This window comes from Cynoglossus semilaevis, chromosome 4 (assembly GCF_000523025.1).
Source record: "Cynoglossus semilaevis isolate Cse_v1.0 chromosome 4, Cse_v1.0, whole genome shotgun sequence".
In the NCBI taxonomy this organism is placed as follows: domain Eukaryota; kingdom Metazoa; phylum Chordata; class Actinopteri; order Pleuronectiformes; family Cynoglossidae; genus Cynoglossus; species Cynoglossus semilaevis.
In genome coordinates this window covers 2172277-2195790 of record NC_024310.1, presented here as the reverse complement: position 1 = coordinate 2195790, position 23514 = coordinate 2172277, and the positions used below count along the sequence as shown (strand labels likewise).

Below are 23514 nucleotides of genomic sequence, written 5' to 3'. Positions count from 1 at the left end.
AGTAGACCAGACAGAGGACAGGATGAAACGGTAGAAGAGTTTGGGTCAGAGGAGGCGACCCAGTTACCTGATCATGTGATAGCTGAGAGAGGATGCCAGAGGAATGCAGCAGAGGAAGAGGAGAGCATGCACATCAGGCAGAAGAGAGAGGACGAGGATGGAGGAGAAAAAAGGAGGAAAAAAGAAAGGGCAGGAGACAAAGAGAGGTCAGTTTGGAGACCAGCAGGAGGCGCTGTCGAGCTGCAGTGAGCATAGGAAAACCTGCAAGGCATCGTGAAAACAAACAAGACCAAACATACATTTCTGTCTTCTGATAATGTGTACTGAACGAATACTCCTGTGTTTAACAGTAACATTTACTATTACCACTCATCAAAACCACATGACGTGTAGTAACTGTCAACGAAAATCATCAAAGACCTTTGTACTTTTTTTTTTTTACAAATCTAACTGCAGTTCTGTGTAAGGTTTTCTGTCAGGATGACTTCACGGTCGTACATCGATGTGTGCCGACGTGTGGTTCTGTGTCGGAGAGCGCACGCGCATGCATGTTCAACACGAGCTCCACCGTGTGGAGAGATGCAGAAACAACAACTGCTGCAAAGTCACTGGCCTCAGTGTGTGTGTGTGTGTGTCTGGACTTACTTCTGGAAAACAAAGATTCCTATGACTACAGCGAAAGAGATGACGTCAGCAGAAACCCACAGCAGGGTGTACTTATGTGGGCCCTGAAAACACACACACAAGCGAAAATGTTACATTTTGTCCACCAATAGGTGGCGGTATATGACACATTATTCCACCTGGTCATTACGTCTACATTATAAAAGAATTATTACTGCAAAAAACTCACAGTTTTAAAGTAAATCTAGTGCAAATACAAGGCAGGTCAAGATTTTTTATATTTTTGTTGTGTGAAATCCTTAATTGAAATCAATTAATTTCTTTGATACAGTCTGTGTTTTTGGACTCGTTTTTTTCCTTCACACAATTTTCATTATTTCTGTGCTTAAAAAAAAGCTCTGATGGATTCTCACCATGAGCCAGATGGGGTAAGGCACCTTCTTGAGGATGTGCGGGGCTTCTGAGGACACCGAGGACACTCCGCTGCACCACAGGACGGAGTAGAGCCAGGGCTCATTGACAGTGTAGAGGGTCAGGTTGATGTGGCTCTCGACAAATTCACTGAAACAATTTGAACACCAACCGTCAACTGATTTAAAAAAAAAAAAAAATTCTAACAAAATCAAACAAGTGTGTGTGTGTGTGTGTGTCTGACCTGATTTCCTGTGTGATGACTGGGTTGTATCGTAACAGCAGACTGCTGATGCCCAACTGCTGCAGATGCTGAGGACTCCTTTTCTCCACCGAGGTCTGGATCAGATCAGGAGCCAGCTGCTTCACCTGGTCTCTGTGTTCATCTGGAGTCCACATCACCTGAACACAGCAGAACACACACACGTTAGATGGGGATAAGGCTCGAACCGTCGATTCACCTGACGTTATCACAACGACACCTACCAGACTCTGAGGAATCCCCGATCGCTGAACGGCCCCCAGGGTGTCGTTGATCCAGCTGTAGTAACAGGGATGGTCTGTAGGGGGCCTCCTGAGCCTGAAGACCACGGTGGTGTTGTGGTATGAGGACAACTTCAGCAGCTGCTCCAGGCTGCACACGCTTTGGTTGGCCACCCGTGCTGTCTCGTTGACGGTCAACGTGTCCACTGTCCAGAAGGGGTCGTCCTTACACACAGGAACAGAGCATCACTGGGTTGTATATGTGACAACTGATCTGACAAATGTGTGCAGTATTAAAACACAACTGGTACACAGAGACACGTGTAGATAAAAATATTTTCCCCAAGACAGAATGAGCTGTGAGCTGTGTAAAAATAAAATAAAAAAAAAATACACAAAGTATGTCGTACCTTTAGGAACCACTGTCCTGCGTTGAGCTGCCTCAGATCAGTCCAGTTGAAGAATGAGGCGTCCTCCATCTGCCTGTCTGGGAAAACCTTCTCCACGTCTGTGGTTCTCTGCAGCGTGCGGTCGTGGATCAGGAAAGGAACTCCATCAGAACTGGTGACGAGAGACAGAAGAGGTTAAAGGTCGACAGACGTCCTGTCACAGAGACACAGGTTTATAACGACTCTGGAGAAGAGGAGGGTGAGAGTACTGTAAAGAGTACTGTTACCTTTTTATGAGAATACAACTGGTCTTACATGAAAGTACTGTACTTGTTTTACATTTTACTCCTTTTCCAGTCCTGATAACAATGGGGAGGGGGCAGTATTTGAATCCAAACACTGGATCGGTGCGTCACTAATTTGAGTAAGAATTAACGTGTGCATCAACAGTACAGACAACACACTGAAAGGAGTGTACTTTCTCTCATTTATACACACACACTGTAACCCCCCCACTGACACACGCTACACACAAGAGTGTGCGAGTGTGTTACTTCCTGTATATGTGTGTGTGTGTGTACAGCCTGTCACCTCCTGTTATGTTATCGATGCCTTGGACTTATGCTTCACTGATGTAGTTTATATCTGGGACTCACACCCTGTGGTTCTTGTTTTAAATTTTTAATAAAACAAAATATGTGTGTGTGTGTGTGTGTGTGTGTTCACCTGATGGAAACATCAGCCTCCAGTCCAGTGACATTCATCTGCAGAGCACGCTGGAATGACCAGAGTGTGTTTTCTGGAGCAACCTGGAAAAAAAAAAAAAATTAAAATTTTTTTTTTTAAAATAAAATAATAAAAAAATTTATATATATATACATATATATATGTATATATATATAGGAAAGAATCGTCATCATAGTCTCAGATACGGTATCGTGAAACTCATAATATATCGTGATATATTGGCGTACCGATATTTTCTCACACCCCTGATAACATAACACACACAACACACACACCATCGTCACGTGGATGTTCATCTGATTTTTCCACATTGTAGCTCTCCGCAGGTGAAAATGTGACGTAAAAAAAAAAAAAAAACAAAAACAAAAAGACACGTCATTAAAAAAATCAGCGTGATGTTATTTGCTCCAGTCAAGGTTAAACTACGTCAATACACGTGGACAGAACCGCGTTCACCTGAGACTCTTCATCCCACGAGACCTTATGAGTAAAGATAATAACTGGGAATGCTGCAAGCAAAATCAATATGGACTCCTTCTGGGAAACTGAGTCAAGTCATGGGATTTTTTCAACCCCTCCAACCCCCTCCTCCCCCTCCCCAACCCCCAGACGGTGACTGCTATATTTAGATTTCATGATAGTGTGCTAAGAGTGATTTTACCAGAGCAATCCAACTCCTCTGTTCTTCCAAATGTTACACAACCCTGAGCAGTTTTTCAGGCCAAGAACAGGCAGTAAATTATTCACTGAAATTCATCTTTAATCCAATTTCAGCCAAGGGAAAAAAAATAAAGACTCTAGATGTTAGATTATTATATTTTACCGTTATCCTTGAACATCTCTCCCACCACTAACAACAAGATGTATTTTTTACCGTTATCCTTGAACATTTCTTCCGCTACTAACAACAAGATGTATGTTTTAATTTTTTTTTCATTTATTCATTTTACCTTGAAATCTGACAGCTCTAGGCTGTGACTGGTCTAATCTTTCATGGATAACGCCACATCGTGGGACCAATGGTCATAATAAAGGCGGCAAAATGAAAAAAAAAAAAAAAAAGTCTTCGTCTCGTTCTCATCGTTCTCTATTTCATAAAGGAAATTCTCTTTTCTTTCTCTGAGGTGGTGTCAGCCGTCTTACCATGGGGGCTCCCTGGTGACCGATGACATCAGGACGGGGGCTGAGGTTGGCCGGCTCCATGATGCAGGGGGAGGTGATGTAGAGGGGGAGGACGTAGAGTCCCAGCAGCACGCTGAGGTACAGCAGCATGATGACCACCTGGAATACTGACACACACACACACATTGCAGCAAAGGTTGAGAAACCGGCACAAACCACCGGACGTGAACAGATTTTTTTTCTCTCCCGTGGCTGAAACACACACACACACACAGACTTGTTCTACGGCCCAATTACTCTTGTGAAGCTCATTATTTAAGGTGTGATATCGTATTTATTTGCGAGGAGTTCTGTTTCGTATCGTGTTACTGCTGGACAGATGTCCACTGGACTGTGTGACACACGGGGACAAGGCTGAATCTGTAATCCAAAACCCCTGAAATGTTTCATCTCCAGGCCTTGGTAAACACTCAGTTTCTGACCAAATAATTTTTAACAATATCAACCTGAGTATTTGATTTGATATAAAGTGTTTAATATAAATATGAATATCAGAAACGTCCACGGAGAACCAGTGTCCAGACAGGAATGGTTATAGATACAACACTACTTAGGACTTTGGATAAATCAATGCATTGACATCAGGAGGAGACACATGGAGACACAGTGTTGTCTCTGTCCACGTCAGTGATGAAGGCTGCAGTCTGCCTACACACACACACAGGCACAAACACACAGGAATGTATTCCTTTCAAGGTCAGCTCTGGGGCGGGGTTGGAGAGTCAACTCCTGTTACACATGGGAAATCCACAGCGCACACACACACACACACACAGCACACAAGCATGATGGGAACTCTGTCTGCAGAACAGCAGAGATGCTGCAGAAGACAAAAAAAAAAAAAAAAAAAAATCTCTCTCTGACTGGAGATTAATAAAGCAACTGTGTTTTTTAAAACATCACAGTCGTTACCAACAGATAAATAAACGGTTTTTGGGGTTAAATTGATCATCTTTAGAATTATTGATATTAATGAAATACAACATAAAAAAAAAATAAAGCATTTGTGCATTTTTTTTTTATTTTCAAAATTCTTCAAGCCAGGCCAGATGGCACCCCCTAGTGGGCTGGTTTTGGCCTGTGGCATGTATGTTGGACAGCCCTGATTCAGACAGCCAATGACCTCGAAACTGAAATAAAATAATAAACTCTTTTAAAGACAGTCTTGTCATAATGTGTAGGTTTTAAAACAATATTTAGGATTTAATAAACATGTTTTAACAAACTGTTTTCTTATCTTTTCTATTTGGAAGTGAAATAAGTACACACACACACACACACACATGCACACACACACAGCCGCCGCACTTGAAAAGCACACAATCAAATGTGTAAGGACAGCTATGCACCAAGTAAGCCTCAGGGAATGTTCATTATCTGCGACACCCAGGGTGGAGGTCGTGGCCTCTGTCTACACGGAGTCAATCATTCACCACTCGTCCTGGACCTCTTTTTGTCACACTGGAACGCTACGTAGAAGTAACTGTTGTACATTGCCGCAAAAAAAAAAAAAAAAAAAAAGTCGACGTACTTGTTTTTTCTGCACGCATGACTTGTCCTGCGACGATCCACGACAGCGCCGTCGCAGCGGCTAAAGCCCCGAAGTGCAGAAACGGACCTGTAGCCTAGATTAGAGACGGAGAAGATAAGGTGAAGGAGATGAGGGAAGGAAACAAAGAGAGGAGAGAAGAGTGGCGTGGAATTACAGACATTATCTTGGGTTGAGACTCGGGCTCCGCTGCTGAAACAAGAACCTTAATTGCAGAGACACTTGATTTTATTATGCAAATACATCACAGTCACAGCAGTGACCGTGTGAAGCACGCCTGGATTTAAAGGATGGTGTTTCAATGAAATTTCTCGCAGGAGAAAATCTAGAAGATCGAGTGTCAGACTATACATACAGTGGTGCAGTGGACCACGGGCGGGGGGGCAGTTACTGTATGAAGGGGATCGATTGTAGTTTAGAAATGTGAATTATGAATTAATGACTGAGTGGTTTGAGTTTCCCGTCTGTTTCTCTGCTGACCTGCAGTGAGATGGGGATGACGTCCCACTCTTGTCCCCATGTTTGATTGATGGCTATCACTCCAGCGACGGTGGTGAACAAAGCAGCGGTCACTCCAATCTGTGCGGACGGAGCAAAAGGAGATGCTGATTGGAAGTCAGTATTTACAAACAGACTTTCTCACACATAAAATAACTAGGGACGTCCGATATTAGCATTTTATCTAGTGTAAAAATCTGGAAAAATTGTTATCGATTTTTCATCCAATAATGAAAACCTGATGACACAATATATGGGTTTGGTCAAACGATGTGTACCCTAAAAATAGTTTTGGTGATGAACAGCTGTATATTAAAGTGAAAGTCACTAGATGGCAGCATTGCAGCTCATTTAATTAACTTCATACTCATACAGTGGTTTGTACAGATTAATAAATAAATATCACCAGGCCTGTGTCGGTATTGGTTGATACCAGTATCGGAAAAGTTTGGACAATATCGGCAACAACTCAATATCGGACATTCCTAAAAATAACACAAGTCAATATCGGACATTCCTAAAAATAACAAAAATGACCCTTTAGTCAATGTTTTAAATACAGTATAATCAAGTTCTCTTTCTCTCTTGAATTATCTAGTATCAAGTTAGTAAGAAATATATATATTTTTTTAATTTCTAAATTCTAAAGTGCACCAACATTTATGGGAATTCCATTTTTAAGAAACAAACACAGCAGCACACGTTGTTGTTGGAGCCAATCAGAATCTGTCACCTGTCCTCAGACGACACTGAAGCCACAGGGAACGGCATGTGTCTTTGCCGTCTGACAGATAAAAATGTGCAGCATGTACGAAATGCACAAAGCACTCGAACTTGTTGATGTGACGAGAGACTTACATAAACGAACAGGTCGGTTAGTGCCAACAGGAAGGAAAGCCGCTAGTCCAAAGTTGGACACGCACGGTCGGTTATTTCCTGTATTTGGTTTGACGATGAAGCGGATCATTCAACGGGTCATTAATAAGGCTTCAACGCACCAACAAGGACAAGATAAACCAAGCTCAAGTTCAGCTAACACACACGCACACACAGGTATATATACACACACACACACACAGGTATACACACACACACTCACGGAGAAAGCACATCTATAAATCTTGCTGACCCATTTCTGGAGAAAGCCCATCTATAAATCTTGCTGACCCATTTCTTTCCACGTCCTAATTTCTCAGCAGCCACACTCACACAGACACGGTTTGACGGTCGGTCGGTTTTAACGTTACCTTATGAAGCCAGTGCAAATTTAACTGCTGCCCGAGTGCAATGTGGCAAAGTGCTAAAACCTGAAACAAATAAAAACACACAAACAAACAAATGGAAAAAGAGAGAGAGAGAGAACATTAAGAGAAACATCTGCCTCACAGATCTGGACTTGCTCAGCATCATCATGTGATCATGTTCTTTTTGTTTGGCAACACATTAGAGACATGACTACAAAGCCGTCTCGACAAGACAAAGTCTGTTGTGTTTGAGGGACAAACCATTAAAAATGCAATATATGTGAAGCCAGCAGCAGTGGTCGCCAGGATGGGAACGGTGCCGTCACTCCACTCCCCGGAGCGATTGTAGAGGAACCTGCAGGAATGAAAGACAAAGACACACAGAGAGAATAATAATGGTTCTGTTTTACCTGCAGGGTTTTTTGTTTTTTTTTCCAGAACTCATTTAAAGGCTTCATGGAATGCTCTGTGTCTCTGTGGGGAATTTTTAACATCGACTTTTACCACGACCCCGAACCTAAACCTGAGGTGAAATGACTGAGTTACTGTACATTACTGGTGTGAACCTACTATATATGATGGATTAAAATAAGGTTAAACTCATAAACTATAAAGAGGACTGCTGGCATTTCCAGGAACTGTAAATCTATAGGCGGCTTTTCGTGCCCTCTAGAGTTTAACGTTTTATTGCTGCAATAAACTCAAACAAAACACAGGCAGCAGACGGTTATGTCAGGACAGGAATCTGAGGGAAGAGGACCGGCTGTTTTTTTTTTTGTAAAAGATTGACTAAAACAATGATTGAAAGCTTATTTCAATCTCAGATTGATTTTTCAACAAACACAGCGTTAGAACATTTCGTTTCCTCAGAGACACGTCAGTGACTGTTTAAGGTCAGTTTAAGATCGGTGTGAGTTACTCATTAGTTCAGTGTCTGACTCGGAGGCTGTGGGATGAAGAAGAGTTAATAAACACTTGATGGAGTGAAGGTTGGTTGTGTTGTGTCACAGAGCTGTATATTTATCCGCGGCGCACACAGCGTGGGACGTGGTTTAGTTTGGCCGACAAACGTCAGGAACGCCGGTTGCTGAACTGGTTGTTAACATGTTCCACACTGAACATGTCGCAGCAGGAGAATCACTAGACTCACGACTCGTCCGTGTTTATTTCTGTGGAGGAGCTCACTGCAATTACTGTCAGTGGTGAAGCTGCGTGTGCGTTAATCAAACGGTTTACAGCTGCGACGCAACGACATAAAGAGTCGTCCTCCGTTCTCTCTGAGCGTGTGTTTTTGTCTGTGTCAGTGTGTGTGTGTGTGTGTGTGTGTTGACATGACATCTAGGGCCTGCAGCACTAATTACATTCACAGCCTTATCAGTGTCACAGAGCTGCAGCTGGGTCACTCAGAGCTCCATGCTCTCAGTCCTTTGTGGTTGCATTTAAACCACAGGTGGGGAACGGACACACGCTGCCACTGAATCACCAGAACGCACACACACAGAGCAAGTATGTGATGTGTGTGTGTGTGTGTGACTATCTACGACGGCCCAGATGAACCAGGAAGAAACGCAGAGAATGACAACACTGATAATCAGAGACAACAGGGAACGACAGTCCAGACTGATCAGACTGTTTGGGGCAGTGATTCCCAACCACCGTGCTGCGACACATTAGTGTCCGTCAGGTGATCCAGTTTCACTTCATTGGTCTGAACGCTGCGATTCATTTACTGCCAATAACTTCTACGCAACGTTGGCGACCGGCAACGATCAATTGACAGATTTCTACCTGACCAACAACAACCACTTCCTGTTCATGGAGCTGGGAACTCACCAGTTGAATTCACTGTAGTCATTATGGGCTTCCCACCAGAAGTAGAACCACACGAGCAGCAGACAGAAGGTCAACAGGAGGACGAGGGACCACAGCAGCTCCCACTGTCAACACACACAGAGAAGAAAAGATTCAATTAATAATTAGCAACACATTATTAAATCATTCAGACACATATACAGATAAATTGTTTCAAATATACAACAACGACAATACACATAACACATTTTCAGGACTAGTCGCACTTCCATGAAGGTTAAAAAATTAATTGCTAAACATTAGGAATCAACATAATTTTGATCTAAATATTTTCTATAAATCCAAGTACATTTGTGTGTCAGTCTTTTAGGCTCTGCTCTATGAACCCAGTGAATCAGGAGCAGCTGTCAGATTACCAGTCTGTGGACATTCTGCACACCTCAGTGATGTCATCCATGTTATGTCATGTGCAAAGATCATCTCTGACTATCTCTTCAATCTCTTCAAGGTCAGACACAGGTATGGCAGCTGGTCCAACCCGTTTACACGGTTGAGCTTCGACTATTTTGACATGTCAAACTGTCAAACTGCAAATCAATCAGTGAGGTGGTCTAACCAGGGCTTCCTGCTCATCGATGATAAAGCAGCGGCACCGTTTCCCATGGTCCTCTGAGTACCTGAACACACCTGGGGAATCTAACCCAACCCTAGAGCGTTGACATCTTCCCACTCCCACTCCCTGACAGTCATGATTCCCCACCTCGAACCATGGATTTGACCTCAGGTATATGTTGCCACCGATCTTAAGAAAATTAATACTAATTGGTTGACATACATAAATATATGATGTTTGTGATTAAATGGTGTGTCTCATATCTTTGAGTAAATCTGCTGTGAAATCTGTTTTGGTAAAACCAACAGGAGCGTTTTTTTTTTTTTAAAAGAAACACTTGAAATGTCAGTCACTGGAAAAATCCAAACAAACGGTTGAGTTTTTCAGCTAACTCAGCAGCAGCGGTGGCGGCGCCTGTCCGTCCTAACATGACTTGGCCTGCCCTGCACATCACATCAACATTCTGCATGGGAAGCGTTTTAATCTAGGTGCAGCATCCAGCAACAGTATCGCTTTTCAACAGAACAACAACAACTACAACATGACTTTGTTTTTATTTGCCCCCGATGACGTCTTGGTGTTCATTTTCAATGAAAAAAAAAAACAACTTTGAATAATTTTAATGATAAAACAAACAAACAAACGTTAGACCTTGTAAACTAAACTAGAAGAGAAACAAAATTGAAACACAGCAAGCTCTAAAAATAGAATGAATGAATATTAATCATCTCCAGGTGAAAGATATTATTATTACTTCCTAGAATTTACAGCCTGTATCATTCAACATAAGTCATTATAATGTGCTGCTGACTCACCACAGGCTCACAGGGAGTGGTGGGAGTGCTTTCACGGGGAGGAAGGACAACTGTTGGTAAGAGTTAAAAAAGAACAATATAGGTTCTCAATTTTGTATTTCCTCAATAACTAAATGTGGTTCTGGTATTGACGGTCTTTGACCCAGGAGTTATAGAACGGTAGATGGTCTGTTGACAACTCAGCAGCAAGGCTGTCCGTGGGCATTTAGGTCTGGAATCAAACCCACGTCCCTCCAAGAGTAGGACAACTGAACGAGCAGTGAAATCCACAGGTTTGGTAGAGTGCAGCTCCGTGTGTCTGTTTCACCAAAGGGTGAAACTGAACGTCCTTTGTGTGTTTATATTTACAATGACAAATACAAAAATATATTTTTGCATGAACAATCCCAGATCTCTCCCTTTCCCTCTCTACCCTCCCCCCCTTCTCCCTTTCCCCTTAAAGATAATTCAGGATGTCAAAAAGAGTTGGGAACCAAAGCAGTATAATTTTTGCTGAAGTATCAGTATTCACGCAGCCGCTGCATGCCTGGGCATGTTTATACCTACTTAGAAGCACACACATAAATCTCACTTGCACACAAACACTGTTTTGTTTTTTTGCTGTTCTTACTATTTAAGTAAAGCATCTGGCGATATCGCCTCTGATTTGCAACTCATTTGCAAGTGAAACCAGGAGGCAAACATGTTCGCAAGAGTTTCTATGAAAACAAAATGTATGGACGCAGTCGCACAACAAAACTATTCTTTTTGGACAGAATGTTGAGAGAAGCAGCGTATCAATGACTGTTTTACATTTTCCTCCTGACTCTCCTCTCCACACTTCTGTTGCAGCAGACAGAGACACCACTGTAACAATATGGTGCATCGTATTTGCAAACTCCGGATCCTAATCTGGGATTAAATTATATTTTTCTGCCGTAATATTTCCTCTTCCACCACGGCCTCGGTCTCTTGTGCGCTTCAATATTCCACCTCTATCTTCACTGCGCTCAACACCTCAGTCTCTTGTCACATTCCTGAGCCAAGCCCCATGAGTCCCTGGCATTTCACACTGGGTGTCAACTGTCTAACAATGAAGCACCAGAGGAAGACACTAACTCTGTCTGTAGAGCTAAAGTCATAAGAGAGAGGGGAGGGGGGTGATTTAATGACTGTGATTGGTTGAAGAGAATTTCATCAGAGGTGACAAAAACAATAAGAACCAAGAACGACTTCTAAAATACTCACAGAACATCGTCCAGTAACTGCTGTGACACCAGTGTTGTCTGATTGACTTTTTTTTTTTTTCACCGTCAGTATCGTTGACTATCGTTCTGTCTTGTGTAGAACGTCGTAGTTCAGGAAATTATAAACAGAACGCCACGAGATCACTTACAAAATGAGGACAAAGCTTTGTTCCTATTTTCAACCCTTGTGTGTGACTGAATGGTAAAGACTGGCTAAATGGAAAGACTTTCAATTATTACTGAGAGGCCAGATCAGTTTGCACCGAATGACGTGAGCCGTCCTCAAACAAAGGACCGGCTTTGACAAACAGAGACGGCATCAATAGGACAGTCGGTCCACCTGACTTCAACGCTTCACGATGATGAAATCAAGGCACAGCGTGTGAATCAATCCATTATGGTCGAAACACGTGACCGCGGTTCACATGCTTCTGTGATTAACTCAGGTTCAATTACACGTGGCTGATACCTGCAGTTAACTCGTCACCGTTTGTTTACTCGGAGGGTTGCGTATGCATTCCAGAATGACGTCACGTTGACCTGCGGGCCAGACAGACCTGCAATGGAAAGTAAAGGCCCATACTCTGACACTGACCCAACACAAGAAATGACTTTCAAAGTCCAAACCCTTTCACTGAGTGAGTGAAGAACGTGTACAACAAAAGGCTGAACTGTGAAGTTTGACCTGTTTCTCTAATCAATGTTTGGTCAGATACTTCCTGTCGATTCTCTAATCAATGTTTGGTCAGATACTAAAAAAGTTAGAAACTCATAGTTTTACAGTTGTTTGGAGTTTTCTAAAGTACAAACATGTCCCTTTATTTTAACACCTTAAATGTGAATCTTGACGAAAATAACCTCAAGTCATCATTTGTTTCTGTGGCTCGATGTGAAATAAATACACTTTTAAACTCAACAAAAATACTTCCTGTCACGGAGAACGATGTGTTTGTCGTGTACCGTTGATCACATCGTGTAAAAGCGCAAATCTTTTCTCCCCAAGACTCTCGTCGTCAACAGCGTCTTCCACGTTACATGTGTGTTTGTTCTCATGGTCGTTAACGGACTACGACCCATGAAGGAACACGTGTGCCAGACTTTGGGCACCTTGAGTCAAGTGCACGTTTGTGTGCCATTAAACACCAAGCAGTCATAACACAGGATAAGCAGCACGGGCAGCAATGCTGACCGGGCACATTACAATCTGTCGGCATGAAAACATCCACCTGCAGCAGGAAATACAGCCACATGGAGTCATGTTTCCGGCTAACGAGGAATGAAAAAAAAAAGAAGACAGAAATCAATATCTGTCTATAAATATTTCTGCTGCTCCTTTATGTAATCTCTCTGTTACAGTGAACAAAAACTACGCTTTGTTTGTTGTGTCTCCCTCGTTTCAGTACGATACGGTGAATCGTCCGACCTCTGGGTTCGAACACACGACGTTGTTCGTGCGTCTGGTGTATGTTGCAGCAACATGAGCCATGTGTCCTTGTTAAATACAGAAGAAAGGGAGATTAAAGGGACAGTCAAGACACAAAGTCATTCTCTCTGCTCTATGATACTCTGACAGTCGGGTGATTTGAAAAAGAAAAATGTCCATTGTTTATACAAAAATATAATCTTAAAAGTCTTGGCACAAAATCAAGATGATCAAATGCCACAAAAAAAATGCTATTTTCAACATGTAACAAGAATCTTAACTTTAAAATATCTTAACATAATGTAAAGCCATATTAATTTACGTGATTTAACTTTAAGTGTTTCAAATGAAGTATGCCGTTGGCCGCACCAAACAAACAACTGTCAGTTTGAGTTACTGCCTGTGTGGAAAGATCAAGGTTATGGAACTAATGATAAGCCAGGACAAGGACACATTTGTACAAAGATAATTGTTCTTTGTGAATCAATGTGGACTGAAGGACAAACATCAGGTTATGGTATCGAGGGACCACGGTGTGTGAAAGCTGCTGCTGCTGCTGCTGGTGGTGGTGGTGGTGAACACCAGAGCATTTTTAGGAGCTCAGAAACCAGGAGAAAATTACAATCTGTGAGAAGAAGCAGGTTTAACTGTGAACCATTTTCTAAGTTACTGTATGTTTATTAAGCCACGTTTATTAAGCCATGGATGGATGGCACCGGAATGAAAATGAAAAAGTGACATTTTAAAAATGTTCCAATAAATTAAATAAATCTTTACTTCTTATCTAAAAAAGGTAGATAATTCAAACATCTGACTCTGCAGGTCGATCATCAGGACAACAAACATTTTGTCTCTCTAAAGTGATTCGTGTCGGTTACATTGTTTAAGACATTATATTATATTCAGGAGGCATTTGTTCCGCCGCTCACCTTGGTCGTGTCATCGTGGGATCGTTGGTAGCGTTTCCAGCGGCAACCATAGATTCCGGTGATGCATGATAAACAAAGCTGTCGCTCATAGACCTGGAGGGGTTGGTGTTTCACCATGCTCCTACAGTCAGTCCTGATCCTGACTCCAGAGTTCTAACATCCCACTCAGTATAGAGGCTCCTGTGGGAAGATCAAAATCACAGCTTTAACACTGAAGCCAAACTGAACTATCAACAGCTTTTGAATTCAAATCAGTCCATTTTATAAAGAAACGTCATCATCCTTGCCTAAAAATCAAAACCTTTGTTTCTGGCTCCTGTTTCCAATGACAACTGAAACTGCTGGCAGCTTTCATCAATATGATCACGGCAGAAAAAGGAAAATGAAATTCAAAAGGACTTGGTGAAGCAGCGTTTATTGACCTCCACATTAAATTAGAGTGACCATGAATATGTTAAAGACTGAACTGTTACTGATCAGCAAATCAACCAGTTTGTTTAGACTTAATAAAAAACAGATCTACAGGCTTATCACACGCTCGAGGTTATTTGTTTTTGGCCTTGAGAATATGAGAAACAAACAAAATAAATCATAGAAGAAGAAGATAAAATGCTTTGTTTCACACTAAGATGATGAGCACAGAGGGGTTTTTTTTGACAACAGAAAAATGTCAAAAATGAAGACTTTCATCTGGATTAAAACACTGAAGATGGAAGGAGGGGCAGCAGAGCTCCATGGCTCCATCGACAGATCAGATGGTGTAGGAGTGACCACAGTACCATGTTGCAACATCCACAAATATTCCTCAGTGAGCTTGTGTCTGACTCAGCATTTATTCCAGTAAATGACAACAACAGTATTGACATCACAGCAGCGGCGTCATCGCTCGCACTCTCCAGGGATACGATCCTGGAGATGGAGCGGCGACGACTCCACACGCTCTTTTAATCTGGGGTTGAAATGCGTGTCCTTGCGGTGTCAGGGCGTAACTACTGCACAAATAATCAATAGCAGTCGTCCGCAAGTGAGAGTCGGCCCAAGACAAATAAGTTTAGACACAACCCCCCGCACCCACCGACCTACCCCCCGTGTCTACTGTGAATGTGACCTTTTGATATTTCTCCTTAGTTAGAATTTTACAGCGAAGCTAGTGTTAGCCCACGTTCTAGAGGCTTCCTGTATGTAACTACACTCCTGCTGCAGTCAGACCGTCTCCGGCCTCTGGCAGCTGCTCATTAGCATCTGCAGCAGCAACCACGCTTCCTGTTATTAGTCAAACTGCTGTGAGAAGGGTGGGCCTGACCCAAGGGTATAGCACTCCAGGCCCATCCCAACAGGACAACATATTTTTTATATAAATGAATACCCTTAATTCAGTATGGACGTGATGAACTACATCAAGAAGATGCACAGAATAAAAATGTGACCAACGGCCCACTATTGTTTAACACAAACCTTTACCTAATGAGACATTTCCTCTAAATATATATTTGCTCATTTAAAATCTGTTACATTAATAATTACAACAACGGCATATTGTCTATTTTTGATTCTCTGCAGGACTCTAGGAAAGGTTTTTTTTTTTAGGGCTTACCCAGATTTATATCCTTTTTGCCTTTCGTGGCCAAAATCATCACTAGAAAAAAAGTTGTCTAGAGATGCAGGTTTTAGCTGATCAGGACGAGGAGAAGGAGACTTGCTGCTGCTTGTGCTGCTGCTTGTTGACCTACTACAGTGTCCACACCTGTATCCAAAGTAATGCTTAGATGTGGTTTAACCAAAATGGAGTATGTAATTTATTATGCAACATGTTTACCCCAAAGCAGTGTCACGGACACAAAACATCTACTTTCACACACCGCTCTACATGAAAATTGAGGTTACGTTCAAATTTGGGACTTTAGTAGTAGTAGTAGTAGTAGTAGTAGTAGTATGCAGTAGTATTCAACATGTAGATCAACAGGAGAGTTAAAGACTTAAAGAAAAAACCGCAGTTATTTTCTTGATGAGTTACATCAGCAGTCTTTTTTTGTCTCATTTGCTTGTTCGTCTATATGAAAGTGAAACCCCTGACGAATGTGATCTAACTGTAACAAAGAGGGACAGATTCTCAGTTTCCTGGTTGAAAAGGTCAATCTCGAAAAACCTAAAACACAGTCTACCTGAACTTCCAGCAGGACTAAAAAAACAAAAAGTCGATAACCAGAAGTAGCTCCTCTAATGTCCATGTCACATTTTTCAGCGTGGATTAAAAAAAGTAAAGAAGCTACAAGGGGGTCTATGAAACCCTCCTCCCCCCCAGCCCCAAACTGTTGTCATGTCTTTTTTTTCTGCTGCCTCATTTCCTACATCACAAGGTATGGTAAGGGAAAACAGTCTGCAGTGGAGGAAATGCTTCAGCAGTTTCCCAGGCAAAAAGCAGCATCTCCTCCAGACCAGACCAGACAGCAAACGGCACCAGAGGAGCAGCCGAGAACTCTTCAGGGACTGAGGAACAGTTCCTCGGGGGATGGACACAAATCTATTTGTGTTAATTACGATATCATAAGACATATCATTACATATCTTACTGCAGTGTATTAGTTAAATTACTTTAGTATCTGCCAGTACTCAGTACTAATTACGGCAGCTTACATCACTAATTTTGTCGACACATGTTGGATGTATGTTATGTGAACCGTTTTACTGTACAGTTATAACGGCAATTTCCTGTTCACCTGTCAGAGGCAATATAAGTGTCGGTTGTTAGGCTACTGCACTGTTTATTTACCCTTTACCGGGCTACAGACAGCTGTCAACAACATCAAGGAGCTGAGGAGCTACGTAGGCTAATCTTCCATAGAACTGGATGTAAGGTACTTTATTTATATCTTCATCTCTACATCAGTATTAGACCAGACTGGTATGAGACCAGTGTGTTGTGTCCAGCTCAGCTAACCTCCTTAGGATTCCCCTGCCAACAGTGCCAGGCGGTGACACCCACTGCACTGGGAGGAGGAGGGGGAGGAGGAGGAGGAGGAGGAGGATTTGAGATACTGCAGAGAGCATCATCTTTCCCCTTCTTCAGAGAGAACACTGGAAACAGAACCTCATTACACGGTTCCTCTGTTTCCAGCTGTTTTATTTCAGCATGGCACAGACACAGACACGCGTGGTTTATAAATAAATGTTGACTAAAAATAAAAACCTGATTTAGCTGAAGCTTCACTGAATACTGAAAGACGAATGGGCTGAGGACTTTTGAAGCAAAGTCAAGTTGAACTTTTTTTGGCATAAAAAAAGAACTTTCACAAAAGATGAGCGACCTTTAAAAAACCATGTTATGTTAAAACATCAGGTGCTTTATAATCCAACGTTTAGTTTTTTTCTGCTTCAAACAAAGGCTTTCCATCACCAACCCTTGATGCAAGTAATTATAAAAATGCATTGCACTTGAATTCAATCAAACAAAAGAGGATCACAGTAAATATTCAGCTTCATAAGACACTTCCTAGGTTTCTGTCTCTGAAAAGTTACGAGAGCAAAGTGGAAAAGTCAGAATTTAACACACACTTTTCAAGAGACGCTGGTGAAAGAACATTCTGCTCTGACAAAAAAGACAGAGTATACAACAGGACGCTCACACCAGGACTCCGAGTGTAATGTCCTTTCTGCTCACACTACTGGCCGTGCCGGGATTTCACAAATAATTGTTGGTTAAAAAAAAAAGCAAACTGCTCTGGCAACATTCACCACCAGAGGGTTAACAGGGATCAAGGAAATTCACCATATAATTGTTGAACTGTTTTTTTTTTCCCTCTAATAACGAAGAATAAAAAACGCTTTATACGAGCAACCAAATGGAAATGATTTGCATATTTTTACATGACATCCCACATTAATTTTAAAACCTAGGGTTAAAGGGCTTTATAATAAAGTACTGTTTAGGTCTCAAAGCCAAGTAAATGCCGATCAGACAAGACGTGGTGCCAACCCGTTGACGATGGTAGGCAGGGTTTGATAGATGGGTTTAATACAGAAACAGGAAAACACTAATAAAGAATAAGAAAACAATAACGAGATATTGACAGATTAATGATGCCTCGTTTCAGCGTTAAAGTCCAGTAAAGAACAGACGTGTGGCCCATCATTACATGAATACGTATAAACTGTATGGGAATAATGGACCACCCAGAAACTCTTTTTTTTTTAATAGAAAACATGTAAATCCCCAGCTGTGTTTTGTTAGGCTTAAAACCATCCCTTTGAGAAGTAGCAGAGCTGTTGCATAGTCAGCTGGTGGTGTGTCAATTTAAATAATTGTCACCTTGGGGACTGTGTGAAACCAAGTGTCAACCACTCACTGTATTTTTCTGCCGCACGTCTCACTGTCTCGTTTTTTTTCAAAGGGAATATTCAGTTATCAGATTGGATCCTTTGAGATGAAACGTAACTTTAATGTGGAAACACACATGTTCAGGGTGAGAATATTAAAGCGTTTTACATGACTTTATTATTGCCTCATTTTCTTTTGTATTTGATGTTCCTTTTTGCTGACTATTAAAGCCCGAGCAGTGACAGAGGGCTGAGCTTTCAACTACTGTTCTCCGCTCGTCTGGCGTACGAGCCGCTTCCATTAGCAAAACAGCCTGTTCCAGCAATTAAAATGTCTGTTAAATCTCCAAAGGCTTACAAAATGGTCTGCGGCTTAATAATCAGTGTAATGTAGATATTTTTGGAAACTTTCCTGCGGCTTACAAAAATGGTGTTCCAAATACATTTGTTCAAATCAGTCTGCGCACTGACCAGCTCCATAAATCCTCCAATTCTCTCGGCCGCTGCATTAAAATGGTTTGTTTTGTACGACACAGAGCAAAAATAATGAATAATAAATAATGAAATAAATAAAGGCATCCCAGGAGAGTGTACTGCCATGGAATTTAGGTTTGAGTTTTGGAAGTCAAACACAAAAATGCTAAAAATGTTGTGACCAGAAAGAAAGTATTCCGACCAAAAACTTACAGTACAGAGGTTAAGGACAGAGCCAGGAGAAACATCTCCGGCACGCAGAGACAAGTTGGGAACCACGGGTATACTGTGTGGACAAATGGACGACACCATTGGCAAGATAAGTCTCTGTTTCATCACCAGAAGTTAGTACTACAAATATAATCTTGATAACACGTCGTACACCTGAAAAACTTTACTGAACAGATACTGTACATGTCAATCCGATCATCTCTGTCTCCTGATGGAGGGTTAGGTGAGACATGAATTGGTTTAACGTTGTATTAACTAAGCTAACGGGCGACAAAGAAAACATAACTCCTCGGACAATGAAAGTCTTGGACTGAGGAAACAGCATGTCGTCGGCTATGTTTTATCTGGGGGCCATCTGTATGTCTGTGAGAGGGCTCTTCACACCATCTGTGTGTTGACATTACACCGAGCTCTGTCCTCCGCTGTCCCAACTGTCTGAGGGACGGAGGCATGTTTCACGTGTTAACTCGGCCTTGTCTATCTGTCACCAAATTAAAATGTACTTTTTTTTTAATCCTGTTGGGAAAATCATATCAAAACTGGTTTGCGGTATAAAAGCTAGTAATTACAGGTTGTACATATTATGGCCAAAGGATTGCACATCAATATTTACAACAAGATGACAACAGTTTGAAAGCAGTGATGGAGAATGATGCAGGCTCTGGAGAACCAGGAACAGGTATTTTGATCTCACTAAATCGATGCGTTTCTCACTGACAGACGCCAGTCTCTGGGTACTGTGGGGAAGGGGTATTAGGTGGTGGGAAGATTATCAAGACAGAAAGAAAAATAGGCAGACTTGTTATCCTGTCAAGGCTGTATTGTGGCTCTGTTTCAAAGGGTAACCTCAGCTATGGTCAAATAGCTGCACGCCTCCCACCTTGTCACAGTGTATGGACGTGGAGGGAGCTCAAATTGCAAACAAGCAATGACAGTAAACTAAAGCCTGTAGCAGACCTATGGGAATTCAAGTTAAGGTTTTCAGCTCTTGAGATTTTACATCCACTAATATGATCGCACACACAAAAAAAATGACACATTGTATTAAGTCTGACTACAGGTTAAAATAATATACAGTATGAGAATGCTGGAAAAACACAACAAAAAAAAGAAGTGTGGCTGTTCAATGTGTGGGTGTATCCATGTTCAAGGAGGAAAATCTCAAGAAGAAGAGAATGACACAGAGGGCAGGAAAATAAGTTACTATTTTCATATTGTCAAAAGGGAATTTGCAGGAAGGCATACTGACACAATACAGTTTGAAAATATATATAATATATTGATACTGTTGCATGAGAGTTTTCACCATATTTTTAACATTTCTACTGTTGAACAGTGTAAAAATATATGTTGAAAATGTACTTTTTCTTATGTGATTTTACCTCTCATGGATAATTGGTTAATGTACTTTTTCTTATATGATTTTACCTCTCATGGATAATTGGTTAACGTCAAATAATTTTAATAGATTTGTCTCATATATTAATTAACTACGGTACATATCCTGCGCAATGTGGCTTGAGTAGGTGTAAAATGTCAATGTATTTCTAATAAACAATACCATATAATGAGACAAACAGCTCATGAACTAAAAAACAAAAAGAACAGAAAAAACAGGAGGACAACCAGTTTAGCTTCTGTTTCGTCACTTATGCAAAACAATATTGCAGAATCAGACCTTCGGGTTCAGTTAGAGTTCTCAGGAACGTACAATCTCAGGAATCTAACGGTAACAAATGTGTTGGTGCCAGGTGGTCTGCTTTGAAAAACTGGCAGCCTTCAAGTATTTTCACATACAACGGTTCCTCAGGCTTCATGTGATAACAGATGTGACTGTGTTTGGTGTGCCTGACAAAAATGCTAGTTACACAGAGAACTGCAATGAGCAAGAAAAACATATCAGACAACCTGTTGACATGGATTAGCTTTTAACGTAACACGTGAGGACCACTCAAAATGTAGGGAGTCCTTGACATGAAGCACCTACCAGAAAATACATTTTGAAATAAGGTCACGGAGGGAGAATGAACACAGTCACACTTCATTGTCAAATTGTCAAGAACAGGGATTTTTTTTTATTGAATGGATAAGAACGATTAATTTCATCTAGAGGTTGAGTTAACACCTCTAGGTTTTTTTTAAATTTTATTTTAGAATAAAATACTTTTTAGTAAAATGTCCTAACGCTACAAAAGGTTTGACGTATAAATCTGTGTTCATCTGATTTTTACCAACATCTGGGCTGATGATGTCAGTCATATGTGGCGGTAAATACGTTTGTGTGCAAACAGGGCAGCAACTAAACCTTGGCACGACTGTCAGTTGCTGCCTCTGACCACATTTATCAGTTAATGACACCATTTTGATCTTTCGTTTTAAGGGGAACACGCCACAAAGAAACTGGCTGGTAGAAGACAACCGTACCGCACACAGCTGGGTCACGGAAATACTTAACAGAGAGGCAGAGATATTAGCGCCAACCACAAGTTGTAGAGGTTTTAAATGGAAACAACCAGAAGAAGAAATCTTTGGGTCAGACACAGGCCACACAGCTATGGTGGTCTGATACCACATCCACTTTCTAAACAACTCACAACAATACTGTGCCTCCACTGGTACCTCTACCCTCTGTATAAGCTGTAAAATACCTCTGTGCTTTGCAGAGTCATTAGACCTGGATATACATAACAATCAATCGCAATTTACATCAGTATGAGCAATCTCAAAAGCAATTCAAAAGGAGGCAACTGGACTCACCTCAAGTAAGTCACCCAAGAGGCTTCTTCAGTATGTGAAAATACTTCAGTTGAACTGAAGAAGGCTCTTGGACGAGAGGCGAAACGTCTTCAACTTACTTGAGGTGAGTCCAGTTGCCTACTTTTTTAAATTGCTTTTTAAGATTATGATGATGACCTGGATGACAGCAGTTTAAGCACTAGTTTAAACCAGCTTTTTTTTAACTGATGGGTGTGAATTAGTTTTCGACAGCTGGGCTGCGTTTACAAGGACTTAATGGGACAAGTCGGAGAGGAAAAACCATGTTGGACCACATGTTCTCCTTTTTACCCCCCCTACACTTCTTGACCTCCATGGAGAACAATTTGTGTTTTAAGACTGATGGATTTCTTCTTTAATGTGGTAAAGAGAGGTGTCACGGAACACGCTGGAGAACATAGACCTTCTCCTCAGATCAGACGCATGTGTCTCTATGCTAACAGATAAGACAAAGATAACAAAATGTACCCCATCCATATTGCTAATGCACCTGCAAATGGCAAATCCCCATTCAATCATGTGGTGTCATAAATTATGCAGGTGGATGGAAATACTGAGTTAATAGTGGTTCAAACAACAGTGACCTCTACGGCTTTAAAATTACATTGTGTAGCTTTACATTGTATCCTCTTTCTAGTGGCAAAAAATAAACAGAGAAACTCGGTTGGTTCCCATCATCAACAAATACCTCCTAAAAAAAGAGAGTAGAACTGCTTCACTGAGATAACGCATATTGGGTGTGTCCTCAGATGTCAGAAAGAAACATACAGGGACGACAAAAAACAAAAACAAACAAACAAAAAAACAAAACACTAAGAAAATAAGACTTGTTACCTTATTTGACTTCACGTGCGCGGAATTTGATTAATCCAGTGTTGTTTTAACCGACAGAAATGAGATGTTAAACACAATTGTAACGAAGACGACACGAAATTAACTCACCTGTCGGTTACTGGTACTTGTCTCTTACTTATGTGAAGGTCAGGTGTCCGACGCTGCTTCTTCTTCTTCTTCTTCTTCTTTTTTAACTCCACCTTTGAGAGTCAAGCCAGGACAACCCGTTTTAGAAGTAACGGCCGGGAGGTGAGCAGCTCACCGGTGAGCTCAACGCTGACAGAAGCGAAGTTTTGTTGATTGTTTTTTTTTAAAATCGCCGAGGAGAAAGGCGGTAAACGGAGTTATCCACCGACTAAAACAAATTCAATCTCAGGTCTTCGTACACTTTACTCCGTTTTGTTTTTTTACTCGTCTCTGTGTGACACACACCGGCAGTCATTCCACCTTCTGAACATTGCGAGGAGCGAGTGAGTGAGAGTGGCTGCTTCAATGCAGTCTGCTGTGGTGGGGGGAGCTCACGTTACCGCCGCTCGGCGCGTTCAGGGACATAGCGGATGACAGAGTGCTGGTTTATTCCCTACCTCATATTATTACTTTTTAAAATTGTGTTTGTATAATCTTAAATATATCTGCTTTTTCCTATGATTTTAAAAGCTCTTTCTTGTGTTTCAGACACATAAACGAGTCTTTTCTAATAAGCTCTACACTTAAACTACACTAAAGAAATTCCTATGTAACCTGAACGCAGCAAAACGCTGCCCGTTAAAGGTACACGGTGTTGAGTTAGCCTAAATATTTTTAAATAAAATTTCTCCCGGTATAAATTAAATACTAAATTCATACAATTTGCCTTATACGTTACTATATACTCGCTCCCCAAAATTGTAAAAATGTTTGCCGAGAATTCTTGACAATGAGCCCTTTATAATTTAAATCGG

The 23514-nt window shown here is 41.3% G+C and overlaps 1 protein-coding gene across 4 annotated transcripts in view; it reads right to left on the bottom strand.

The window, feature by feature from the left end:
- Positions 1–23450, bottom strand: part of gdpd5b (glycerophosphodiester phosphodiesterase domain containing 5b) — a 27780-nt gene extending 4330 nt beyond the window's left edge. The window contains exons 1-15 of one of the 4 annotated variants that reach the window (XR_001759976.2): positions 22682–23439; positions 13946–14125; positions 8961–9064; positions 7389–7482; positions 7131–7190; positions 5866–5964; positions 5368–5461; positions 3798–3943; positions 2634–2716; positions 1929–2079; positions 1522–1743; positions 1280–1437; positions 1038–1185; positions 646–728; positions 68–82 (exon numbers count right to left, since the gene is read on the bottom strand). Coding sequence is in view for 2 of the 4 variants with exons in the window: in XM_017032017.2 (XP_016887506.1) it covers positions 68–82; positions 646–728; positions 1038–1185; positions 1280–1437; positions 1522–1743; positions 1929–2079; positions 2634–2716; positions 3798–3943; positions 5368–5461; positions 5866–5964; positions 7131–7190; positions 7389–7482; positions 8961–9064; positions 13946–14062 (1574 nt within the window). In the remaining 2 variants the exon portion in view is untranslated. Of the gene's footprint in view, positions 1–67; positions 83–645; positions 729–1037; positions 1186–1279; positions 1438–1521; positions 1744–1928; positions 2080–2633; positions 2717–3797; positions 3944–5367; positions 5462–5865; positions 5965–7130; positions 7191–7388; positions 7483–8960; positions 9065–13945; positions 14126–22681 lie in introns of all 4 variants that reach the window. The other 3 variants (XM_017032017.2, XR_003049605.1, XM_008308544.3) reach the window with 3 other exon arrangements.
- Positions 23451–23514: the final 64 nt, after the last annotated feature.